The sequence below is a fragment of the Ovis aries genome, chromosome 4 (assembly GCF_016772045.2).
Source record: "Ovis aries strain OAR_USU_Benz2616 breed Rambouillet chromosome 4, ARS-UI_Ramb_v3.0, whole genome shotgun sequence".
Classification (NCBI taxonomy): Eukaryota; Metazoa; Chordata; class Mammalia; order Artiodactyla; family Bovidae; genus Ovis; species Ovis aries.
Window position 1 is genome coordinate 115,636,619 of NC_056057.1, and position 22,019 is coordinate 115,658,637.

Sequence of the window (22,019 nt, forward strand, 5' to 3'; positions counted from 1 at the left end):
GTTACAGTAGAAAGATTTGACTATTTACCCTTTTGTGTTATTTTATTTCTATTAACATGTACATGTACTATTATTTCTAGATGACCTTAAGTAAGTAAAGTCACTCAGTCGTGTCCGACTCTTTGTTACCCTGTGGACTGCAGCCCACCAGGCTCCTCAGTCCATGGGATTCTCCAAGCAAGAATACTGGAGTGGGTTGCCATTTCCTTCTTCAGGGGATCTTCCCAACCCAGGGATTGAACCCGGGTCTCCCGCATTGGAGGCAGATGCTTTAACCTCTGAGCCACTAAAAGACAACAAAAAAGGTGGGGGGAATTTGACATTAAAATTGACTGTCTCTGACTCACCTGTCATGAGTTTACTTAAATTACACCAAAACAAAATATTTCATGCAAACTAAAAATAACCAACTTGTATTTACTATGTTCATCAGCATCCCTAGCTGGGCAATTAAATCAGCTGCATAAAATAAACTACTAAATAAACAGTACTTGCTATCAAATTTAGTTCAGTTCAGTTCAGTTGCTCAGTCATGTCCGACTCTTTGTGACCCCATGAACTGCAGCATGCCACACCTCCCTGTTCATCACCAACTCCTGGAGTTTACTCAAACTCATGTCCATCGAGTCGCTGATGCCATCCAGCCATCTTATCCTCTGTCGTCCCCTTCTCCTCCTGCCCCCAATCCCTCCCAGCATCAGGGTCTTTTCCAATGAGTCAACTCTTTGCATGAGGTGGCCTAAGTATTGGAGTTTCAGCTTCAGCATCAGTCCTTCCAAAGAACACCCAGGACTGCTCTCCTTTAGGATGGACTGGTTGGATCTCCTTGCAGTCTGAGGGACTCTCAAGAGTCTTCTCCAACACTACAGTTCAAAAGCATCAACTCTTCGGCGCTCAGCTTTCTTCACAGTCCAACTCTCACATCCATACATGACCACTGGAAAAACCATAGCCTTGACTAGACGGACCTTTGTTGGCAAAGTAATGTCTCTGCTTTTCAATATGCTATCTAGGTTGGTCATTAACTTTCCTTCTAAGGAGTAAACGTCTTTTAATTTCATGGCTGCAATCACCATCTGCAGTGATTTTGGAGCCCAAAAAATAAAGTCTGACACTGTTTCCACTGTTTTCCCCTCTATTTCCCATGAAGTGATGGGACCAGATGCCATGATCTTATTCTGAATACTGCTATACAGTAATTGATTACATGTAATTTTACTCCTCAAATGCGTGAGTAAACAAATTTATTACAGACTGCTTTTAATTGAAGGAAACTGCCCTTTAATCATTCTTCCTTGCTACCACAGTCTTAACCCCAGACCAAGCCCACAGGAATCCAATTTAAAAACAGCTCTTAAGTGCCATGTCATCCAGTTTCTACAGAACAAGGGTGGGACCGTGGCACGAGAAATACTGCCCCGGCTGTACCATCCTCAATGTTATATAAACACAGCACAGCCTTTAATGGTCTCCCAAGTGTGAATACAGGCTTTAGGAATTATTAGCTGCAATGAGACCAAATTATTCAAAGCACCTAATCTGGGAATATCCTGTGCAGAAATTCTCTAAATATTCTGAGCCGGTGGTAACAAAACCCAAAGGAGCGAGACAGCAGGGCTCAGGACTTAGCCCACGCTCCTATCACACTCACACCGGACACAGTTCCTGAGCACTCTGGTCCTTTCGGGGTCATTCTTTGTATAACTCCATCATTAAAACAGTTAATGGCAAAGTGTACGTTTATGCTTTAGAGCAGAACAAAACCTCATAGAACACACTCAGCATAAGGTCCTACACCAGGGGCTCTTTTCACTGGTTTCTAAGCCATGTGATCAGTCATCTATGAGGTCAGTTGTCTATGAGGCAGGTTGCTGGTCAAGATTTCTGTTGTTTCTCTTGTTCCAGTAGACTCCCACTCTGCAATGGGCGGGGACCCCATTGACTGAAAGCCTAGGATGGCTCTGCTCTAAGAAAATCCCATGAGGTCACGAACGTTGAGTGAACGAGTTGCATGTTACAGCTCTGGAACACACACATTTGCTGTATCTGAAGCTTCCAGAAAGGAAACTCCAGGATTCCCTGCACTGCCAAAATGACTCAATACAGCTATTCTCTTGCTTCACTGTGGGGTGGCGGTGGGGCGGTGGTGGGGGGGGCCGGGTTTACACTTTCCTTCTTCGTTCACTTCAAAATATAAAGCACAGGGAATTCACTCCAAACCCAGAAGGCAGGCTGCATCCTTCTAGGTCTATCCGTTTTCCCCAGGTTCCAGAAAAAAAGCCTCCATTTAACATGGCAAAACAGTCTACCTGACTCTCACCTGCCTGCCAGTCTGATCGTCTGTTGATTCTAAGACACAAGGTGGCATCCCAGCATCTTTACAGGTCCCAGCCTTCAGGCAACAGTCATAAATTCAGCTGAACAAAGCGGTTTTTAGTCAAAGTGGGACTGGGTGACATGTAATGGGGAAGATGAGCTGTCAAAGGGTTCTCTCTGTTCCTCTGAAGTTCTCTTCATTTCTTTTATCCTTTGCATACATGCTAAGTCGCTTCAGTTATGCCCAACTCTTCGTGACCCCACGGACTGTAGCCCACCTGAATCCTCTGCCTGTGGGATTCTCCAGGCAGGAATACTGGAGTGGGCTGCCACACCCTCCTCCAGGGGATCCTCCTGACCCAGGGACCCAACTCCCATCCCTTGCGTCTCCTGCACTGGCAGGTGGAGTCTTCACCACTGGTGCTGGCGACCCACTCTCCACCTTCACTGTCACATTAACCTGTGAATATCTTTTGTGGGGAGGGGTTACTTACCTTTGGCAATTACTGTCTAGCAAAGAAAACTGACACTCTAATCTTGTAATCATATAATAAATCCATATGACCAGCTTGTTTCTGCCCTACACCTTTCCCATGCCTTTTCCCCTGGAAAAGATCCACTTTTGTTCTTAATGTAGAAGGAGACGTATTTCAAAGGGAGGAAAAGCACTGATGTGATCCTCTGATATGGAATCAATGTTTAGAAAATAGAAAACTACCCTGTAATAAATATAAACCTTTACAATGTCATCATGAATATATTAAAAACAAATTGTGAAGTAGAAAAACAAGCTAATTATTTGAAAAAACTTCTGTTAAGTCTCTTTGAAAAGATAAAGCAGACAGCCTACTGATGTCCAGACACACAAAGTCACAGGGGCTCTCTTGGCATCGTCCTTGTGCTTGCGAATCAGTAGCAGGCCAGGACGCCGGACACGCTGTACGGGATTCTGACACTTACCTGCCCAGCTGTGTCCACAAGTTGAAGATGATACTCCTGTCCATTTACTGTGATCAATTTTGTGAAAGCTACAGTGAAAAAGGAATTAAAATATTTGTTAGCTAGGAAAAAAACAAACTTTCGATCACTGAAAGCTTGAACAATGACATCCAACTAAGCAGAGTCCTTAATAATCTCATAAAATGATCCCAGGAAACAAACAAGAATGTCTGAGTTTAACAGACCCTCCCCTCCTTCCATTATTGAACTAAGCAGTGACGACTTACTAAAACCAACGTCAGGCAGACCTTGAACTATCTTCAAAGAAACCGAGAGCAGACAATGCTTCTATCTTATACAAAGCAGAGTGAGCGCTCTATGACGGCCCTCTTGTGAAAAGCGCAGCATACAGAGCCTGAGGTCTAGAATGAACCCAAAGCACACGACTTTTCATTAATTTACAGCAAGTCTGGTGTCAGAACACAAAGAGTTAGCTCAGTTATTAACTGAAGTGCAAAGAACTTCCAGTGCATAAAAAATTAAACAACTTTATCGAGAAATAGAACGGCACAGAATAGATGTTCTTTGTGAAGTCACCACTCGACTTGGCTTAAGGCTGGGAGCAATTTGTCACAACTGCTTTTCCCTATCAGGGGAGTGGGTGGGAATCAGACTCAAATCACTTAGGGAAAGTTCATAATTCTAAGGAGAAAGACAGCAGACAAATAGGGATGAAAGAGGAAAGAACCATTAACAGTAATAGGATATGAACCCCTGGTAAATAACCATCTGAGCCCCTGGTAAATAAATGGGACATTTCTTCTGCACACCCCAGGCCCAGCATCCTGACTCAGCCTGAGTCCTCAATCTCCTGGCTCTAGCCCCCCACCTGACTGGAGCAGCCAACAGAATCCACCCCTTGTGCCGCTGAGAGAGGACTCACTCCTGCCACTTTGTTCCAGACAAAAGAGACAGCAAAAAGCGACTGATGAAAATCCTGAGAGACAGCCGTGACAAGGAGAGATCTTACGTCAATGATGAATTCGCCCAGGAGAGAAAGGCTGGCCCCCACGACAAGCGATAATCGAAGAGACGCGTCCTAGCACCAAGCTTTTCTGACGCGACCAGGGCGAGGCTAGAACCGGGAAGCGAGAATCGCAGAGCAGACTGCCTGAGCCAGCTGCCACACTTCATCATCCCTGTGCTCTTCCTGAAAACCATCACTTCAGTGAAATCGTCACACTGGATGAAAACTGAATCAGAATACATCAAGATAGGGAGTACCCAAGATAAACTGCTTTCATCACTTCTAAGAGAAAAACGCTACTGTACTCTTCCCCCACGCTGTAACCTTGAATTTGGGGCGCACTTCGGACTGACTGTGCTCCTGATCCCTGTCGGCCGGGGGCAGTCGTGGCGTGCAGTGTGAAGACCTGCCCCCCTCCCCATCACACTCAGTCAGGTGAGACCAGAAGCGCATCTGAGACTCGATGGAAGCTCTGTCAGGGACGCTGGTGAGCAGGAAACCTGGAAAAGATCACTGAGACAGAACACTCATCATTCACGAACTCTTTCCTGGGGACCGGTGATCACTGCCAGCACTGTTCCAAGTGTTCAAGATACTGCAGTCTCTGACCTCAGTGAGCTGACACCCCAGGAAAGGGAGGATAAGCAGATGGAGAGACAGACACACACAGTCAATTAGCTTCCCTATGAGAAGCATCCAGGCAGAGCTGAAACTGCAAGTGAAAAAGTAACAAAGTCAAGGAAAAGTGAGAAAGACTAAGCCACGGAGACTGCGAGAACAGTGAGGGTGGGGGGGTGGACAGAGGGGCAAGTTAACGATCACGCTAGGACGTGGTGAGTAACCTGGTGCGATCTGTATTTAAAGAAAAGATCACTCTGGCTATGCCATGAGTAGTGAGATGGACGAAAATGGATGAGGGACACAGGGAGACGCCATCTAGTCTATCACGATCTAAGAAGGATGGGGGCCTGGACTGGAGGGCTGAGAACAGCGGATTCTGGACGCAGTGCACAAGGGCAGAAAGAGGGTTTTCTCACAGGCTGGAAGCAGGTGTGCGAGGCTGCAGATCAGGATGACTCCTGAGCTTCTGGGCTGAGCGACCTGAGGCCCGAGTCACCAGCTATCCGCAGAGGCAAGGCCTGGAGGAGCCGCGGTGGGGGCCGGGCGGTGTGGCTGGGTTTAGTTATGTTCAGCGCGAAAGCCCAGGAAATATCCAAGGAGCAACAGGGGCAGCTAAAGAAAACAGCTGAGCTGAGAGGAGAGACAGGGTCACCAGAGAGCAAAGGTCTGAGCGTCGGGGGCACTGCGAGGCCGGGTCAGAAAGACATGAGATTCAACCAACGAACAGGGGACGTACTGGCCAGTGAGGGGAGAGACAGAAAAGAAACAAGATATTCATAAGCGTTTTAGCATTTCCTTGCCTAGGAAGAGGATGTAAACCCTCCTACACACAGCAGTGAAATCAAACTGAAGACCTTCCATCTGCCGCAGGAACACTGCCTCTTCTTGTTACTACAGAAAAAAGGGAAGTGCAACGAGAGGCACGCCTGTGGGTTCCACAGCCCGGAAAGACGCTCGACACAACCTCCTGGTGTAGAAGGGAAAGGCGGCCGGCTCCTGCGAGCCTGACCTTGGGCTCTCCTCTCTCCCTCCCTTTCCAATCACTAGAGAAATTCCTCCAATTTTCAACCTCAAACCCTGAAACTGCCGCAAGCAAGATGAACAGAGGCTTATGAGCTAAGTTAAACCTAATAAGCAAATAAGCAGCATATTAATAAAGGTTTCTAAAATGAGGTACTCCCAAAATAAGATCTGTGTTACTAATGTGCGCTGAGAATTCCTAATTCATAGTCTGCTGGACAAGTTACCCACCATGCAACGCGTGGTGATGCAGTACAACGCCTAAGGAGAATTTCCCAACTTCTGGTGAGGAGCTGTACTAATTCACTAACAGTGCTACTTCCAGATGGCAGAAACTGCGAACCGCTGCCATTTTTCCTTTAAATTATAAACTACCACTGTGAGATTTCATCATATCAATTTAGTTTCAATTGAGGTGTGACAGCAGCCATGAAATTAAAAGATGCTTGCTCCTTGGAAGGAAAGCTATGACCAACCTACACAGCAGAGACATTACTTTGCCGACAAAGGTCCATCTAGTCAAAGCTATGGTTTTTCCAGTAGTCACGTGTGGATGTGAGAGAGAGTTGGACTATAAAGAAAGCTCAGTGCCGAAGAATTGATGCTTTTGAAGTGTGGTGTTGCAGAAGACTCTTGAGAGTCCCCTGGACTGCAAGGAGATCCAACCAGTCCATCCTAAAGGAAATCAGTCCTGAATATTCATTGGAAGGACTGATGCTGAAGCTGAAACTCCAATACTTTGGCCACCTGATGCAAAGAACTGACTCATTGAAAAGACCCTGATGCTGGTAAAGACTGAAGGCAGGAGAAGGCGGCGACAGAGGACAAGATGGCTGGATGGCATCACCGACTCAACGGACATGAGTTTGAGCAAACTCCGGGAGATAGTGAAAGACATGGATGTCTGGCGTGCTGCAGTCCATGGGGTCCCAAAGAGTCAGACACAACTGAGCAACTGAACCAACACCACCGTTGCATTTCATCATATCAATCTAGTTTGAACTGAGTTGTGGGAGTAACACTACAGTATACAAGAAAGCACACTGGCAGAGCAGTATTTGGTCTAGAAATTTCCTCAAACTAGAAAATATTACCATGGTTTTGTTGATGCTATTCTCTTAAACCCCTGTTAAAAGATGACCAAGTCCCAGAATTTTTGCTTTTGCAGTGATACTTCAGAGATGTGTTACTACTGAATGTCTGCTAGCAACAACTCGGACTAGATTATAAAGTTAGGTGTAGTGATTCCCAGATTTAGAGTAGTGTTTTTTAAAACCATGAAACCACACATTCGTTCATGATGCTACCAACACGTTTATGACAACCATTTTCTTGCTCGTTCCTTGGTTTCTCTGAGCAATTTTCTTCCGCTACATTGCGGGGGAAAGGGTGGAGGGCTTCTCACTGTGTTACTTGGTCAGAAGCCTCATATACGGAATGTGATGTCTGTATATGCCTCATAAACTTAAAAAATTTTTTTTATTATTTGTTTTTGGCTGCGCTGGGTCTTCACTGCTGCATGGGCTTTCTCTAGCTGTGGTGAGCAGGAGCTCCTCTCTGGCTGCAGCGCTTGGCTTCCTTTGTTGCGGAGCGTGGGCTCTGGAGCAAGGGCTCAGCAGTTGCTCTGTGGCATGTGAAATCTTCCTGGACGAGGGATCGAATCTGTGTCCCCTGTGCTGGCAGGAGAACTCTTAGCCACTGGACCACCAGGGAGGTCCCACCTCATGAACTTTAAAGGGACTCATACTTGGACAATCATTTCTGCTCTTGCCAAAAAATTTAATAAATACTGAGAATTCATCTTTATTACTGAATACTAAGTGTTAGAAAAATATTAAAAATGTGATTAAAGATGATGCTGACAGCCTTCAAGGTAGGATTATATTCTGGTTTTGAGATAGCATCAAGGTAAGAAAGTCCCACTTTCATCAGGTCCATTACTTATATACAAAGAAAATGTATTTATATACAACATGACTTTCCTTCCAATTCAATTTTAAATGGCACAAAGCTACACAATTAGAAGAACCACTTTTACGGCAGAGCTTGCCATGAAAATTGTCTTCTATGGATAAAATTCCCCAATGAGCCTTAGCTCTTTAAGGACACAAACTTCGAAATTGCTACGTATAGCAAATATTAAGGGCAAGGTCATGGGTTATTCTGTCCTTATTCTGACGCTGAGGCAACCAAGCTTGTGCGTGTAACATTCAGATGAATCTGCTCCTCACACTGGCACACTAGTCGATGCCAGCTAAACACATCAACACAGGATGGAGTCAGGATACCTCCTTCCTGAGACTGGCAGGGGTTACCTTAAACTCGGATCTGCCCAGAGTTAGCTCAGCAACCTACAGGCTTCCTTCCCTGCCACCAGCATGCTGGGACGCAAAGGACAGTTGAGTATTTTAAGCCAGGGGCTGGCAAACTCTGTCTGAAAGGGGCCAGACAGTAACTATTTCAGGCTCTTCAGGCCAGATGGTCTCTGAGGCAGCCACTCAACAGCTCTGCAACCGTAGAGCTGAGACGGCCAGAGACAGTGGAGCACAGCGTCTTGGCAGGGCCACGTTCTGATAAAACTTGATGGATCCTGAAATCTGAATTTCACGCAACACTCACATGTCACTGGCATTCTTTTTCTTTTGACTTTTTCAAATATTAAAAAATGTAAAAATCATTCTTTGCTCATAAGCCATACAAAAAGACAATGAGGCCTTTCTGACATGCAGGCCATTGTCTGTCAAATCCATCATGAGCCTCTTTTTTGGCAGGAGAAGTCAAATCCAGCTGTTAAGAGTCATGAACCTGGCTGTTAAGTCGGCTTCAGTCTAACATGCCAATCAGACTTTGACAATCTCAGCTTTAAATCTGTAAGCTCCTCGGGAGATTCTAGGTAAGTCATGGTGTCAAGAACCTCAAGTCTTGGTTCTAGTGTCTGCCTAGGGTTCTAAGACAGCCTGAAATAAGACCAGCGTCCAAAACACCGGCTTCCCAGGATGGAAGCATTCCGGGTTCTCTTCCCTGTTCCCGCGATCTAGGCTTGGGCCATGGGCCTAGAATCCTTCAGGAAGATTCTGAAATCATAGACTGATACCGGACAAAGTAAAGGCTGAGGCTGGTTCTGGTCTTGGGGGCTTTTTTCTGCACATGGCCTGAAACGCCAACGAGCTCTGGATACAACTTTTCAGGAAACGCTGCAAGGGCTCGCTCCAATCCTGAAACAGCTCACTCTCCACGGCCTCCTCTCAAGTCTTTAGAGCTGGAAGGGGCTGTGGGGACTAGAGCGTCTACAAAAGTAAGGTACAAAGGAACTGGAGTGTTTTCATCCTTTCAAGCCTAGAATCGCTAGAAAGGGCTACTGCTGAGAAGGGGAAAGAAGACCGCATACTCTCTTTCCATACAGCAGCGTCTCTAACAGGAGGTTCCAGTGTGGAACTGCATCCTATGGGAATGAGTAACAACGTCGAGACAATGGCATCTGGACATCATTCATTCAGTGTGAAGTAAGATTCATTCCGTGTGAAACGGGTAAAGCTGTGGAAGTTTTTCTGGGCCCCCGGCTGGAGATCTATAGGTTTAACTGAATACTCTTTGCAATCAAAGCCTCCAGGAATACACAGTGGCTGCTGATAAGCAAAAAGCAGGCTTCTCAGCTTATAAATCCCTGAAAACAATACTTACTATTTTCTATGGTTGGATCGTAGGAGTCAACAAATTGGCCTTCAACAAACTGAATCGTCAACGAGGATTTCCCTATAAAAGAGAGCAACAGCTCAGTATGTATTGGTATATTACGGTAAAAAAAAATAATTTTACTATTTTACCAAAAATAGTCAAGAGAAAATATATTTCATATATACAATAGGAATTTAAGCAATGAAGCTACTATGAATTAAACATGTCTGTGATACTAACAAACAGTACTAACCAATAAGCATATCACACAGTTTTTAAAAGTAAACAAACCTTTAAATAAGGTCTAAGCTAATTGCCTCTGGTGTCCCTGAAATCTGGTTATTAATTACGAACATAAAATTAATACAGCATGATTAGTTTCTTTGAGTTCTTTAATTTATGGATGTTATAAGTGTTATCAAGCATAGCTTTTAAAGAGGATAATCTGAACAGGGGCTTCCCCGGTAAATAATCTGCCTGCAATGCAGGAGACCTGGGTTCGATCCCTGGGTCAGGAAGATCTCCTGGAGAAGGGAATGGCAACCCATTCCAGTATTCCTGCCTAGAGAATCCCATGGACAGAGTGGCCTGGTGGGCTACAGTCCATGGGAACTGGACATGACTAAGCGACAAACACACATACACAATATCTGAAAATATGTGATAAAAGTCTACTTTAATGAAGCAAGAGCCAGCCTTCAGCTCTCTCCCCCTCTGCTGTCAGTCAATTTCTCCTGGGAGGCTTGAGAACAGGGACCCTGTGAAGAAAGAGGGCAAGGCCACATTGCAGCCATCCTGCTGAGTCCCAGGGGACTGGCTCCAGGACTCTGTTCAGACACCAAAACTCTAAGTCCCTCATGTAAAGCCGGTAGAGCATCAGTGAACTTGCAAAGCAGAAACAGACTCACCGACACAGAAACAAATTTATGGTTACCAAAGGCGGACGGTGGGGCGGGGATCTATGAGGAGTCTGGGACTAGCAGAGATAAACTCTGAACAATAAGGTCCCACTGTACAGCACAGGGAATTATACCTGATATCCTGTAACAGACTAGAATGGAAGAGAATACGATAGAAGACAACGGACACCTCCAGGTTACTTATAATACCCAATAATATAAAGCGAATACCATGTAAACAATTGTCAGTGTGTAACAGAGTCAAGTTCTGCTTTGTGGAACTTTCTGGAATTCGTCCCCCAACCCAATATTTTCCATCCGAGGTTGGCTGAACCCCTGGATGTAGAAACTGCGAATATGGAGGGCAGACTGATTTTATCAGCAGGAAACAGGAAGTGGTCCCTCCCTAATTTCACCCCAAACCCTTCCTTCTCTTACATTCTTAGAGCATTATTAAACACCCATCTTACGGGCCTGCCGTATCTCATGGAACTTCCACCTCAAAGGACGTGCAGGGAGGGCCAAGGAGAGCAGTCTGATAAGACTAGTTTCACACTTGTGGGGCCCACCTCCCTCCGGACCACAGAGAAGAGAGGAGTGGCTCAGACTTTCATACCAAAGGCAGTCCCCACACGCTCCAACTAATAAACACACACGCTTCAAAGTCGGGGCTGTGGGAGATGACGAGAAAAGCCCCAAGCTGGCAGGCCTCTCTGGACGCATGTGCAGTAAGCACAGTTCAGAGCATCTTTAGGATGCCTAAAAACAGAAATTGTTCTCTACAAAGCAGTCTACAAGAGCTTCTGAAAATTCAGTGTTACTGTCTTGCTTAAAACCCTCACTGCCATCAGAATAAGCCCCACCTCCGAACCACAGCCCACGGTCCCAGGCTCTGCCCACCAGGGATCCCTATCTCATCTGCTGCACCCACCCTCACCCCCAAGTGAGTGAAGTTGCTTAGTCGTGTCTGACTCTTTGCGACCCTGTGGACTGTAGCCTACCAGGTTCCTCCATCCATGGGATTTTCCAGGCAAGAGTCCTGGAGTGGGTTGCCATTTCCTTCTCCAGGGCTCCAGGGGATCTTCCCGACTCAGGGATGGAACCTGGGTCTCCTGTGGTTCAGGCAGACGTACTCTATCTGAGCCACCAGGGAAGCTCGGTCGTATCCTTCCATCTTCATATCCACCCCCATCCCCAAGCTCCAGTCAGATCCTTCCATGTTCACCAAGTTCTGCTGCCTTCATGCCTTTGTCCCAGCCACCCACCCCCATCTCTGAATGTACACACTTTTATTGTTATTGTGGCCTGAGTTCAAACATCCCTCTCTAAGACCACCCAACCGGAGGTGCACTACCAGTCACTCTCACAGCGGTCTTGTTTTCTTTCTTTTTCCTGCTTAAAAGTTGTCTGAAAGGATCTGCTTTCACTAATCAGTCTACCAAGACAAGCGCAGTGCCTGACACACTGTAAACACACGTGCTCAGACCTCTGATGGGCACACTCACACTCAGACCACAAAAGATGTCAATTCATATACATGACTAGGAAACAGGTCAACATGGTAGTCCAAAAGTAACTGCGGTTTTGCACTGCTGGGATTTTCCATTTGATATTGGAATAAATATGGTTATGTTATACATCATTTTAATGTGTGTTTCTTGCTTTATGCTTTTTTACTAATGACTTACTATGTGCTGTTTATTTCATATTTATTTTAGACTAGGGAAATGATGTTAGACAAAAAGCAAATTCAAGCAGTTTCTTATTCTAGTTCAAAATGGGTCATAAAGCAATGGCGACAACTTGCACCATCAACAATGCATCTGGCCTAGGAACTGCTAACGAACGTATAGGGCAGCGGTGGGTCAAGAAGTTTCGCAAATGAGAGACGAGAGCCTGGAAGACAAGGAGCACAGTCGCCAGCACCCGGAAGGTGACAAGGACCAGTGCCGAGCAATCCTTGAAACTGATCCTCTTACAAGTACATGAGAAATTCCTGAAGCACTCAATGCTGACCATTCTATGGTCATCTGGCATTCGAAACAAATTGGAAAGGTGAAAAAGCTCAGTAAGCAGGTGCCACACAAGCACACCAAAATTCAAAAAACTGTCATTTTAAAGTGTTGTCTTAAGTCTACGCAACAACAAACGAGCCATTTCTCTATTGGTTTGTGATGTGTGATGAAAAGTGGATTTTATACGACAACTGGCAGTGACCAGCTCAGTGGTTGGACTGAGAAGTTCTGAAGCACGTCCCAAAGCCAAAGTTGCACCAAAAAAGGTCACGGTCACTGCCTGGGGGGGTCTGCTGCCCGTCTGGTCCACTACAGCTTTCTGAATCCCGGCGAATCATTGTATCTGAGAAGCACGCTCAGCATATCGATGAGAGGCACTGAAAGCTGCAAGGCCCGCAGCCGGCACTGGTCAACAGAAAGGGCCCAATTCTTCTCCACAACGACGCCCGACTGCACAACCAAACACCTCAAAAAGCTGAACAAGTTGGGCTACGAAGTTTCGCCTCATCTGCCATATTCACTGACCTCTCGCCAACCAACAACCACTTCTTCAAGTATCTTGAGAACTTTCTGCAGGGAAAACGCTTCCACAACCAGCAGGAGGCAGAAAATGCTTTCCATGAGTTCTTCGAATCCCGGAGAACAGGTTTTCACACCACAGGAATAAACAAACTTAGCTCTCATTGGTGAAAATGTGTTGACTGTAATGGTTCCCATTTTGATTAATAAAGACGTGTTTGAGCCTAGTTATAATGATTTAAAATTCACGATCTGAAATTGCAATTATGTTTGCAGCAACCTAGTAAGAAACAGGTGTCTAGTCTGTGTTGGTGCCCGAGCGCTGGCCTGCCGGTGACACACAGCTGCCGCGGTCGCCTGGCAATACCACACTCTCCAGGCGCACTGCGGGCAGAAGGGACCATGCTGCACTGGCACCGCAGTGTGCCCACTGCCCTGCGTGTCTGTATGCTTACTTTTCCTAAAGGGACACACACACAACCCAGCCTCAGCTCATTTGCAACTGTGTACTTTAAGAGGGAAGAGTACGTCCATGGAGGAAATGTTCTGACTTTGAGAAAATTTTGATGAGGGAGATGGTAATACCTGGCCTACGTCAGGTGAGATACTAACCCCTTAAGGAACATTTAGCTCAAAATATAACAAAACTCTTTTATGCAATGAAAGCATCAAGAAGGAAAACAAACACACACACACCTCTTTCATAAGTTAGCAAGGCTGAAAAGTTCTGAAGAATTTTTTAAAAAGGAATTAAAAATGATTTTTATAACTTTTTCAAAGTAGAATTAGATTAAAACCAGTGAAAGAAAGAAGGTATGCTATGCTATACGTGTTAAGCTTCCCCGAAGAGGGAAATCAGTAGGAAACACTGGATTAGATAGGAACAAACCATAGTGTGTTGGCACCAGATAAGTCTCAATAGCGTTACTTGCAGGGGTGAGGGGTGGGGGGTGAGGGGAAACAGCCTCGTAAATTATTGAGTCAATTTGCGAAGTGACGACCAAACTGGAAGGTCACACACCATGAGGGCTTCCCTGGTGGCTCATGCAGTAGACCATCTGCCTGCGATGTAGGAGACCCGGGTTCAGCCCCTGGGTTGGGAAGATCCCCTGGAGAAGGAAATGGCAACCCACTCCAGAATTCTTGCCTGGAGAATCCTAGGGACAGAGGAGCCTGATGGCCTCGGTCCATGGGTTCGCAAAGAGCTGGACACGAATGAGCAACTAAGATGTCTTTACTTCTTTTACACACAGTAAACAAGACAGCATGAGATTAAGTGCAAAATCACAGGTACAGACAACCAGTAGACCACACTGAAAAATGATGATTACTGGCACGTATCTGGTGAGAGTTCCCTATTCATATCTTTATAAAGGGCGTAAGTTACTTGACAGGCTTAACGGACATTTAACTGGAAAACACAAGTAACTACTCTGACAAAAGCAGACAATGTAGTTCAGTTCAGGCCACGGGCAGGCTGATGGCAAGCTCTCCTCTTCGGGAGCAATTGGGGCACGAGAGCTGAAACCCCAGCTCCCCAGGGAGCAAGCTGGACTCCACTCAGAATGAGCAGAAGTGGGGCTGAGGAAAAGCTAAGTCTCCTTAGGGTCTTTCATCCTTGGACTCTCCCCCTAAGGGGAGATCATTAAATACTTAAGAAGGAACAGGAAGGTTCTATTTGCAGACCTGACACAGTGGTCTACTGTTTCCATTCAAAAGTAGAACTATAAGCTAACCAGGGCTAAAATCTTTACAAGTCAGCACTAAACGATACCTATTCTCAGTAAGCAAACGCCAGTACTCCCAGTGCTCTCAGTCCTGGTTCTAGTCACTCCTGGCTTTGAGAGGTGCCCTCACCAACCTCCTCCTCCAAACTGGCCATTCAGCTCCCTGGTCAAGTTCACATGCAGTCTGCCTGCAGCAGCTACAAGAGACTTTACTAATCTATTGCAAATTGTGTTCTTTACTTGAGCACCTTTCAAAGTCTGGCCTCATAATAAGTTCACACACTGACTTTGGCTTTTGCCCTAATCCAATCTGGATTCTAAAACACTAGTTATTTCCTGAAGATGGTTCAACAATGGTCATGCTCTCAGAAGGTGCATTAAGTTTTAAATCTGAAGAGAATCTCAACTCCAGATGAACTCTTTGGAGAGACGTTGTATGAAAACAATACAGGCGTGATCTGAGAGAAAAGGAAAAGCAGCGTGTGAAGAGATGAGGGTTTACCGATAGAGACATAAATCATTCATTTTATAACAGTACTATCTTTAAAATAGGTTTGAAAATAACATATTTCAATACCCCACAACTATCTTCCAAATAGTCTCGCTCCAAACTAAGAACCACCTCAGTTTTAAAGATCATAAAAATTATTTTCAAAAAGTTTCTTCTGAACTTTTTTACCAGATCAAAAATAGCATTGCCATATTTATATATATTTTGCAATGGTGATTCAGCATACTGAGTTTTTTCACCCAGTATTTTCACAACAGAAGATAAACCTTCAAGGCTGTTAACTGAGTCTCGCACTTCAAGACTGTTACAAAATGGGCACTATTTATACAAATGTTTTAGTAGCTTTCAGATTAGTTTTGAATGACTTTTCATCTTTATTCTCCAAAAAGAAAAACACTTATGTATCACTCCCTATCCCTTCCCTGACCCTAAAGAGCAGGGATAAAATGAGGAGGAGTAGGTTTCAATCTGCTAGGCTGTCAAGTCCTTGGAAAGAAGGGTCCATCAGGACGAAAGTCATGGATCTGGGACACAACCCATGCCAAGAACTGCTTTCATTTTCCCCAAGTCCTTAAACTTAGCACACAGGACTTTGATGACCATGCATATGAGCTGTCCAAACTCACTGGTCCTGCTACCAATAACCATCTCCAAACCACAAAACACCCAGATAACTCCACCTCCAACATCTGCACTTCCCAGCGCCCTCACCTTCTGACTCCCATCACCTAATCCAGCCCATCTCTGGAAGCAATGTTGTCCAATTAGGGGTCATTACTTCACTAGATCATGAAATCAATATACTCAACAGAGCTATGACCAGCACTGTTTTTAAAGAAACAGGCATACCAGAGTGGACTGCAAATAATAAAGTCGCCAAGAAACTAACAGTTACATAAACGCTTATGACTGGGGTAAAATGTGTTTCTTACTACAGGTTGAAAAAAAGTTATGGAGGCACATGACTCTCTGATTCTCTTGAATCTCCAATCTCTACCACGGCTCACCTCCTTCCCTGTGGTTTAAGCCCCAGGATAAATCACTATGCGCTAAGATGCAACGCTCTTTTATCAGAACCTGCCGATTTCCTTTCTCCGGGCTCGCTGATAAACCCTCTGATCTCAATCTAATCTTTGGCCTTTTCCTGAGCCTGTTGAGCTCAGCTGTAGCTGTGTAGGCTGGCAAGTCTCCAGCTGCAACCCCTCCCCCAGTCCCCTCTTTAGGAATCCTTTCTGGGGGTGTCCCTTCCCTAGCAAAGCAGTCAAGTGTGGTTCTGGCAGCATCACAGAGTAATTCATTACAAATGCAAATTCTTGAGCCCATCCAAACCTCCTGGATAAGAGTTTATTTTTTAAAATATATTTATTTTTAGCTGCATCAGGTTGTTCCAAGTGGAATCCTGGTTGTGGCCTCGGGGGCTTAGCTGCCCCGCACCATGTGCGGTCTTACTTAGCTCCCCGAGTAGAGATCAGACCTGAATCCCCGGCATTGAAAGGTGGATTCTTCACTAGTGGACCACCAGGCAGTTAAGTCCCAGATGGGAATATTAACAACCACCCCCCCCAACTCATTTGCTGCAGCCTGAAGTTTAATACCCAACCCCCCCCGCAGCCACAAGTTCAAATCCGACCATTCCAAATCAACTACCTCCTGCAGCCTGAAGGGTCTTCCCCAATCCTCCAGTTCCTCCCAGCAGCTCAGATCAGAAGCACAATGGCACTCCACTCCAGTACTCTTGCCTGGAAAGTCCTATGGATGGAGGAGCCTGGAAGGCTGCAGTCCATGGGGTCGCTAAGAGTCGGATACGACTCAGCAATTTCACTTTCACTTTTCACTTTCATGCATTGGAGAAGGAAATGGCAACCCACGCCAGTGTTCTTGCCTGGAGAATCCCAGGGACGGGGGAGCCTGGTGGTTGCCGTCAATGGGGTTGCACAGAGTCGGACACGACTGAAATGACTTAGCAGCAGCATACTGGGCCGGGAACTAGGATACAACCCTGATTACCAGCTGAAGCTGAGCCTTCAAAGTCACAGCTGCGAGCCCGGGTCTTCCATTCACCCCAGAGTGAGCAGCTCACCTGCCCAGCCCTCTCCACGCCGTTGCCTGGAGGCTAACGTGTGCGCTCAGCACACCCTCCTTCCCACAGTGCCAGCCCCTGGCTCCAGACCCCACCCTCTCCTGGTCACCTCCTCGCCGTCCCCCTGAGACACTTCTGAACTCCCTCTTCGTATCTCCCTCTCCAATCCATCTGGTTTTCACACACCTCTGAAATACTTACTAAGTCTGTTTAAAAACCTCAGGCAGTATATTCTATCTCACGTTCCCCTTCTGTTCTCAGGGCTGGAGAGAGCCCTGGCTGGGCGCTGCAGCTGTTGGGTGCTGCCTACTGGACCGGAGAGGAGTCGCGAGACACGAACAGACCTGTGACTTAAAGCTCCACCCGCTAGCCCAAGGGAAACGCAGCCGTGGGGACGCGTGTGGCCGCTGCGTCCTCCATGACCACAATACCTGACAAAAAGTGTGCAGCCTCTGGTGTCAGGAGCTTTTAGTTAGAAGTCAGGAAAACAGAGGCTAAAGCTATGGAAGCAATGAAGAAGAGAAGCAGTGCTTTCATTTTACAAAAGAAATCAAGGAACAGTGAAGCCTACAACTCAGAACAATCCCAAGAAACCCCTGGCCTGAGCCACCACGCTGGGACTTCTGGATGTCTATCTCTGCAGGGACCAGAGGCTGCATGGCCACCCAGCTGCAGGTGCTCTGTTCTCCCCGCCCACTCCCCAGAGCTAAATGGTGACATTACCCCAGCTTCCATACTGTGGTGCTGGAGAAGACTCCTGAGGATCCCTTGGACTGAAAGGAGAGCAAACCAGTCAATCCTAAAGGAAACCAACCCTGAATATTCATTGGAAAGATTGATGCTGAAGGTGAAGCTCCAACACTTAGGCCACCTGATGTGAAGAGCCGAATCAATGGAAAAAGACTCTGATGTTGGGAAAGACTGAAGGTGGGAGGAGAAGGGGGCAACAGAGAATGAGATGGTTGGATGGCATCACCGACTCAATGGACATGCGTTTGAGTAAACTCCAGGAGATCATGGAGGACAGAGGAGCCTGGCGTGCTGCAGTTCAAGGGGGTCGCAAAGAGTCGAACACAACTGAGCGACTAGCAATAACAACTGGCATTGAAACCTTGACTTCCAGTTTCAGGAGTTGGAGACAGAAGCGCTGGGCTAGCCACTCTGTAAAATGAGGTGCGCCCCTCAACCTGTCCAAGCACCTTTCCCCCTCCCAGTTCTGCATCCAAACAGTTGTATTTTCTACGATGTCAAGCTTGATAACATTTTGTTCTACTCTGAAGCCCAAGTTTTCAAAGCCCTGACCATGGGTTAATTTATTAATCTACTCAAATATCTATTAAGCAGCTCTTGGCGGGCTTTAAGAGTCAGACAGGGCTGAGCATAGAGCACACACGTTCCAGGCGTGTTTGCAGGCACTGGGATCTATCACCAAACAGACAGAAACCTTTCTCTGGCATGTAAGTTCTAACAGTGAGGAGTATATTTAAAAAAAAAAAAAAGATAAGCACAATAAATGCAGTAAATTTAGAGAAAATATGCATCTGTTCCTTGTAAACAAAAGGATAAAATCAACAATTACCATGATTTTTTAAACTAATGAATGAATGGATCTAAGCAACAATAAGGAGCAGCTATTAGGCACAAAAAGAGAAATAACCAGATATTATGGGTCTCCTGATGCAAACAGAGACCTTTAACCTGGAAGCAATTTTAAGAAGGTTGGGAAAGGAAAAAGAAAAAGAAACCACTTAAATCTAACCCAACTGTTAGATGTAACTGCCAACTTACAGGAAATAACAGGGGACAAGTGAATGCCTGAATCCTGTGGGATGCAACAACTAAACCCAGGATATAAGGAACACATCAGGACCCCCATGAATCAGAGTCTCCTGGGGTGGGCCCACGTGTCAGTATTTTTCTAACTCCTCCAGGGATTCCAGCGTGTTTGAAGTTTGAAAATCAGGAGGGTTTCCCTAATGCTGAAGAACAAGGAGTTCTCCGAGGGACCATGTTAAAGTGTAGATTGTTAATCTAGTGGGGTGTGGGATTTTCCTTTTCTACCAAGCTCCCTGGTGATACTGATCTCCAAAAGTGAAAAAGTGAAAGTGAAGTCGCCCAGTTGTGTCTGACTCTTTGCAACCCCATGGACTGCAGCCTACCAGGCTCCTCCCTCCATGAGATTCTCCAGGCAAGAATACTGGAGTGGGTTGCCATTTCCTTCTCCAGGGAATCTTCCCGACCCAGGGATCGAACCCAGGTCTCCCACATTGGAGGCAGACGCTTTAACCTCTGAGCCACCAGGAAAGCCATCCCTGATCTCCAAACCAAGCTCTGAAGTTTAGAACTCTGGTTCTCAAACTTAGCTGCACTCCAGACTTACGTAGGGAATTCCAAAAACTATTGGCAGGACCTCACTCCCAAGCAATTCTCATTAAATTAGTAAAGGTGCAGTTGGGGTGGGGATTTTTAAAAGCTCTCCGAGTGATTTTAATGGGCCACAAGTTTGAGAACCACTGGATCAAGGTCAAGGATGGCAGAAAGAGATGGATCAGACTTCGTTCTTGAGTTGACGGCCCACTCACTCAACCTCCAGTCTTCCATTTATATGAACAAATACCCTTTCCCTGGACTTCCCAGGTGGCGCTAGTGGTGAAGAACCCACCTGTCAAGGCAGGGGACATAAGTGATGTAGGTTCGATCCCTGGGTCAGGAAGAAACCCTGGAGGAGGGCAGAGCAACCCACTCCAGTATTCTTACCTGGAGAATCCCATGGACAGAGGAGCCTAAACCAGGCTACAGTCTATGGGGTTGCAAAGAGGCAGATACAACTGAAGCAACCTAGTATGAACATGCACCCTTTTCTTATTCTTTCAGCCAGCACAAGATAAATTACTTTGCAGTCAAAATCATCCTAACTGATTACAATATTACTGCAGTTAGAAGTGAAAATTTAAGTATCTTCTTTTGAAGATCACTCAGATCACTCCTCTTCTATTTGATAAATTTAAATTTTAGAGTGATAGGAGTCTTCTCTGCTTTAAGAAACATTATTCATCACTTGACTCTACACCCACTTGTAACTGACATAACCTGGAAGTAGAATTTCTCAAGGAACTTAGGTCTTTGTAAAAGAAACAAACATCAGGATGCCTTCTAGTAACTGTCTTGAATGATCCTCAGAAGACCCCAGAGCCAGAAACTTAAAAGAAAGCTGCCCACCAAGCAGGGAGTGGTGGGTCCATATTTCCGTCTGTTTGGGATGCGGGTGGCAAAAGGGACAGGACAGGACAGGACACAGTCACAGATTCCCTACCAGGAACCAGTGGCAGGCTCCATTTGCTTGGGCTCCAAAATCACTGCAGATGGTGACTGCAGCCATGAAATTAAAAGACGCTTGCTCCTTGGAAGAAAAGCTATGACCAACCTAGACAGCATATGAAAAGCAGAGACATTACTTTGCCGATAAAGGTCTGCCTAGTCAAAGCTATGGTTTTTCCAATAGTCATGTATGGATATGAGCGCCGGACTATAAAGAAAGCTGAGTGTCAAAGAATTGATGCTTTTGAACTGTGGTGTTGGAGAAGACTCTTGAGAGTCCCGTGGACTGCAAGGAGATCAAACCAGTCCATCCTAAAGGAAACTAGTCCTGAATATTCATTGGAAGGACTGACACCAAAGCTGAAATTCCAATGCTTTGGCCACCTGATGTGAAGAACTAACTCACTGGAAAAGACCCTGATGCTGGGAAAGATTGAAGGTGGGAGGAGAAGGGGATGACTGAGGATAAGGCGGTTGGGTGGCATCACTGATGCAATGGACATGAGTTTGAGCAAGCTCTGGGAGTTGGTGAAGGACAGGAAAGCCTGGCATGCTGCAGTCCATGGAGTGGCAAAGAGTTGGACACGACTGAGTGACTGAACTGAACTGAACCAGGAACCAAACAAGCGCCTCACAAGAGGGTCTTGGACAGGGGCCAGATGAAGGCTCATGAAAGAACCCCGAAGAAAGGAGTGGTAAAGATGGATGGCAGGGGAAGCAAGAGGAGACCAACTCTAATACCAACCTGCAATCCCAAATTCCTAACCACACAAAACCCTCACTGCTAAGAAAAAACAGCGATCAGAGCAATTGGAATAGACGAGATTAATCTTATAAAGACTCCAAAGACTGTAACAAAAATACGCCAAGAGTTTCCAGAGATCATCCAAGGCATCACTTCTACTTTTAAAAACTTATCAAAAAGGGGCTCCCCTGGTGGCTCAGGGGTGAAGAATCCTCCTGCCAATGTAGAAGACACAGGTTTGACCTCTGATCCAGGAAGACCCCACAGGCTGTGGAGGAACTAAGCCCACGCGCCACAACTACTGAACCTGCTCGCCTAGAGCCTGCGCTCTGCAACAAAAGAAGCCAGCGCATGGGAAGCCCCTGCTGCAGCTAGAGAAAGCCCATGCTGCAATGCAGACCCAGCACGGCCGAAATAAGTAAATAAAATTAAAAGACAAAAAACTTATGAAAATAACAGGTTAAACACAATAAAGTGATTATGAAAAAAACTTTTTCACAAACCCCTTGTTAAAAAATACCCTAGGTAACATCTTTTGAAATACATTTCTATTTCACATAAAATATATTTCAAGGAAGTAGTGGAATAACTGTGGTTATATCTTCAG

At 45.8% G+C, this 22,019-nt stretch overlaps 1 protein-coding gene across 1 annotated transcript in view; it reads right to left on the reverse strand.

The window, feature by feature from the left end:
* Positions 1 to 22,019, reverse strand: part of RHEB (Ras homolog, mTORC1 binding) — a 51,456-nt gene that overhangs the window by 9,924 nt on the left and 19,513 nt on the right. Inside the window, 2 exon segments of the mRNA NM_001161866.1 lie at positions 3,277 to 3,344; positions 9,605 to 9,676. Of these exon segments, the coding sequence (NP_001155338.1) occupies positions 3,277 to 3,344; positions 9,605 to 9,676 (140 nt within the window).